Source organism: Phoenix dactylifera, chromosome 6 (genome assembly GCF_009389715.1).
Source record: "Phoenix dactylifera cultivar Barhee BC4 chromosome 6, palm_55x_up_171113_PBpolish2nd_filt_p, whole genome shotgun sequence".
NCBI classification, from domain to species: Eukaryota; Viridiplantae; Streptophyta; class Magnoliopsida; order Arecales; family Arecaceae; genus Phoenix; species Phoenix dactylifera.
The window spans coordinates 12899726-12902752 of NC_052397.1; the positions used below are offsets into that span (position 1 = coordinate 12899726).

General features: G+C 51.3%; 1 protein-coding gene across 1 annotated transcript; it reads left to right on the top strand.

Annotated features, from left to right (window-relative positions):
• Positions 1-225: 225 nt before the first annotated feature.
• On the top strand, positions 226-1705 carry LOC120111073 (U-box domain-containing protein 4-like). The gene is made up of 2 exons (XM_039127456.1): positions 226-1249; positions 1368-1705. The coding sequence occupies exons 1-2, from the start codon at positions 296-298 to the stop codon at positions 1440-1442; spliced, it is 1029 nt and encodes a 342-aa protein (XP_038983384.1). The 5' UTR covers positions 226-295; the 3' UTR covers positions 1443-1705.
• The last annotated feature ends 1322 nt before the right edge of the window (positions 1706-3027 follow it).

Here is a 3027-nt window from a genome sequence, read left to right on the forward strand (position 1 = left end):
TGCTTGCAGACGCGGTTGCCCTTGCCGGCCCCACTCCCACCCTTTAATCCTTCTCGCCAAAGGAAAAAGTCCCACGCGTTCCCTCCTCCCCACGTGCGCCCGCCACTGAGATTCCGAACGGATCGGCCCCCTCGCACGTGTCACCTCTCCCCCCACCCCGTTCCATGCATCCCTCCTCTCTTATTTCTTTATATAGTTATATATCTCCTCTCCCCTTCTCCAACGCGTGGCATCCCCTGCTCTTCTCTCTCGATCGAGCTGTATCGACACGGAGAGCCTCGCGAATTATAGGTACATGGGTCGCTCCTTCAGCGACGGCGTCGACCCCTCCGGCGCCTTCAGCGAATGCAACAGCGACCGTTCCGGCGAGTTAATCCCCGCCGCCAACAGCGTCGCCGCCCACCACCGCCTACTCATCTCCTGCGACGTCGAATACTCCGACGATGTCGTCCACGGCCTCATCTCAGACCTCGAATCCCCCTCCGTCCCCATCGAATCCCAGCGACACGCCGCCATGGTCCTCCGCCTCCTCGCTAAACACAAATCGGAGAACCGCCTTAAGATGGCCCGTGCCGGCGCCATCCGCCCCCTCGTCGCCCTCCTCTCCCACCATGACCCCCAGCTCCAGGAGCACGGCGTCACCGCCATCCTCAACCTCTCCCTCTGCGACGAGAACAAGGATCCCATCGCCGCCGCCGGCGCCATACGCCCCCTCATCCTCGCCCTCAAGACCGGTACCCCCGCGGCTCGCGAGAACGCCGCCTGCGCTCTCATCCGCCTCTCCAAGGTCGAGGAGCACAAGATCGCCATCGGCCGCGCCGGCGCAATCCCCCACCTCGTCGACCTCCTCGAGACCGGCGGCCTGAGGGGGAAGAAGGACGCCTCCACGGCGCTCTTCTTGTTGTGCTCCGCCCGGGAGAACAAGCTCCGGGCCGTCAAGGAGGGGATCGTGCGACCTCTGCTGGAGCTGATGGCGGACCCGGGGTCCGGGATGGTGGACAAGGCGGCGTACGTGCTGAACTCCGTGGTGGAGGTGGCGGAGGGGCGGGCGGCGGCGGTGGAGGAAGCGGCGATTCCGGTGCTCGTCGAGATGGTGGAGCTCGGCAGCCGGCGACAGAAAGAGAAGGCAACGTCGACGCTCCTCCAGATCTGCGAGGAGAGCGTCACCTACCGGACGATGGTCTCCCGGGAAGGCGCCATCCCGCCGCTCGTCGCACTCTCCCAGTCCGGCACCACCCAGCCCGAGCAGGTAACGTCTCCGTTAGCCAATTTAATACTTTCTCGCTTTCTTTGTTCGTTTTTTATTTTTCATGCGCTTTAATTAATCGATTCATTGATTGATTTTATTGGGATGGAAATTGTTATAGGTGGAGGCGTTGATCGAGATGTTACGGCGGCCGAGGGCGGCGGAGGGCGGGGAAGGGCGGCAGTGGAGGGGATGAGCTCCCCGGCGGCTCGGTGGTGCCACGTGGCTGGGTACTTTAATGTAAATGTGCGACCGAGAGAGTGAGTGTACATTTCCAGAGCGCTGAAAGGACTTTTTCTTTCTTACTTTTTTTTTTGTGTAATTCTGAACAAAAAAGAGGAGGAGGATTCTCAAGTGAGGGTTGAAAACATTGTGAATTTGTGATACTGTTTGAGATATTTTGTTAGTTTGTGATTACTACTAGCTGAAATTTTAAATAAAAAGAAAAAATTGGGTCGATGTATATGGTGTGCGAGGTGGGTGGGGAACGTGTCCGCATGAGAGGCGTTATGCGGGGGCTTTTAAATTGCTATAAATGACGAGGGCCAGAGCCGTAGCCTTGCCCATTACTCTGGGACTCTAAGCTTTGAATTCCTTTTTATTATCGGATGGGATGAGTGGGGGGAAGTGGAGGAGAAGCCACGTTTGAAGGAATTTATAAGGTTGATAAGATTCTAGAGACATTTATGCCACTTTTACTAGTAGCACAGGATTTCCCATTACCAAGGTGGTCGTACCTTTCTGACTCGATTGGCTATACTCGCCCGCCAGTCCGCCACGGCGCCACCGTTGTACCAACAAAAAAAAAACAAAAACAAAAAAGAAGAAGAAGAAGAAGAAAATGAAGAGTAAGAAAGGGAAAAAAAAAAAGGTTGTTTGTTTTTTATCTCATCACTGGGGCATGGGATTTATCCTTTCTACTCTTTGGTTGATACTGGGGCATGGTGGGACACAGTTGGCCTGGCGAGGGAGGAGCAACCGCCATGGATACTGATGGTGCGTTTGCTATCAAATATTTGATTCTGTGGTTGGTGGATACTTGGTGAGTATTCAATGGAAGGTGTTGTACGGTAGAAAGAAGTGCGCTCGGAAATATTTTACCTTTTAATTTTTTTGATCGTATTCGTATATGTATGATACTTCTATTTTAAGTAAATAAATAAAAAAAAGGGGAATAGTTTAGACGTCTAAATTTCAGATGGCAGCTATATATGCTTCGGCTCATAAAGGCCTGCATCTCAATTCTTTGATGCGGTTTCCTTTCAGGAGGAAGTCTCATGCATGTACGAGTATCTGAGCTACTCCAAGACTCGAATCAGGATTTTCACTCCACTTGTATTTGAGGTGGAAATCTTAAGAGATAACATCTCTCAAACCTTGGAACCACCATCCATAAACAGAGAGGTATGACTGAGTCAACACTCTGGTCTTATGCTTGGGTTGATCCCATGGCTTGAGGGGGGTCCCATGATGTTTATGTAGATCTAATGTTTTGTATGAGGGAACAACTATACTCAGATTGTCCATTAGTGAATCTGCTTTACCATTATTATTCGTTCTCAACCCTGATTTATGTGCCTAAATTATCAGGAATGGATAATCCTGATGCATTTTTTTTGTCGCATTTCTATGTTACTATACTATTCATTTCTTAGTGATTGATAGTAAGAATGGGACTTATCTATTGTCTCTTGAGAAAGTAAACATTGGTCCACTGGATCATCAGCATGCTAGATCGAGCAGGTGATCGGTGGTTTCGATCTACCATGAGACAAGGTTTA

What these genes read in the sequence shown, in the direction of transcription:
- LOC120111073 (XM_039127456.1), top strand. Translation starts at nt 296, where the DNA reads ATGGGTCGCTCCTTCAGCGACGGCGTCGACCCCTCCGGCGCCTTCAGC. An exon ending in GCACCACCCAGCCCGAGCAG is followed by an intron (nt 1,250 to 1,367) that starts GTAACGTCTCCG and finishes AAATTGTTATAG; the next exon opens with GTGGAGGCGTTGATCGAGAT.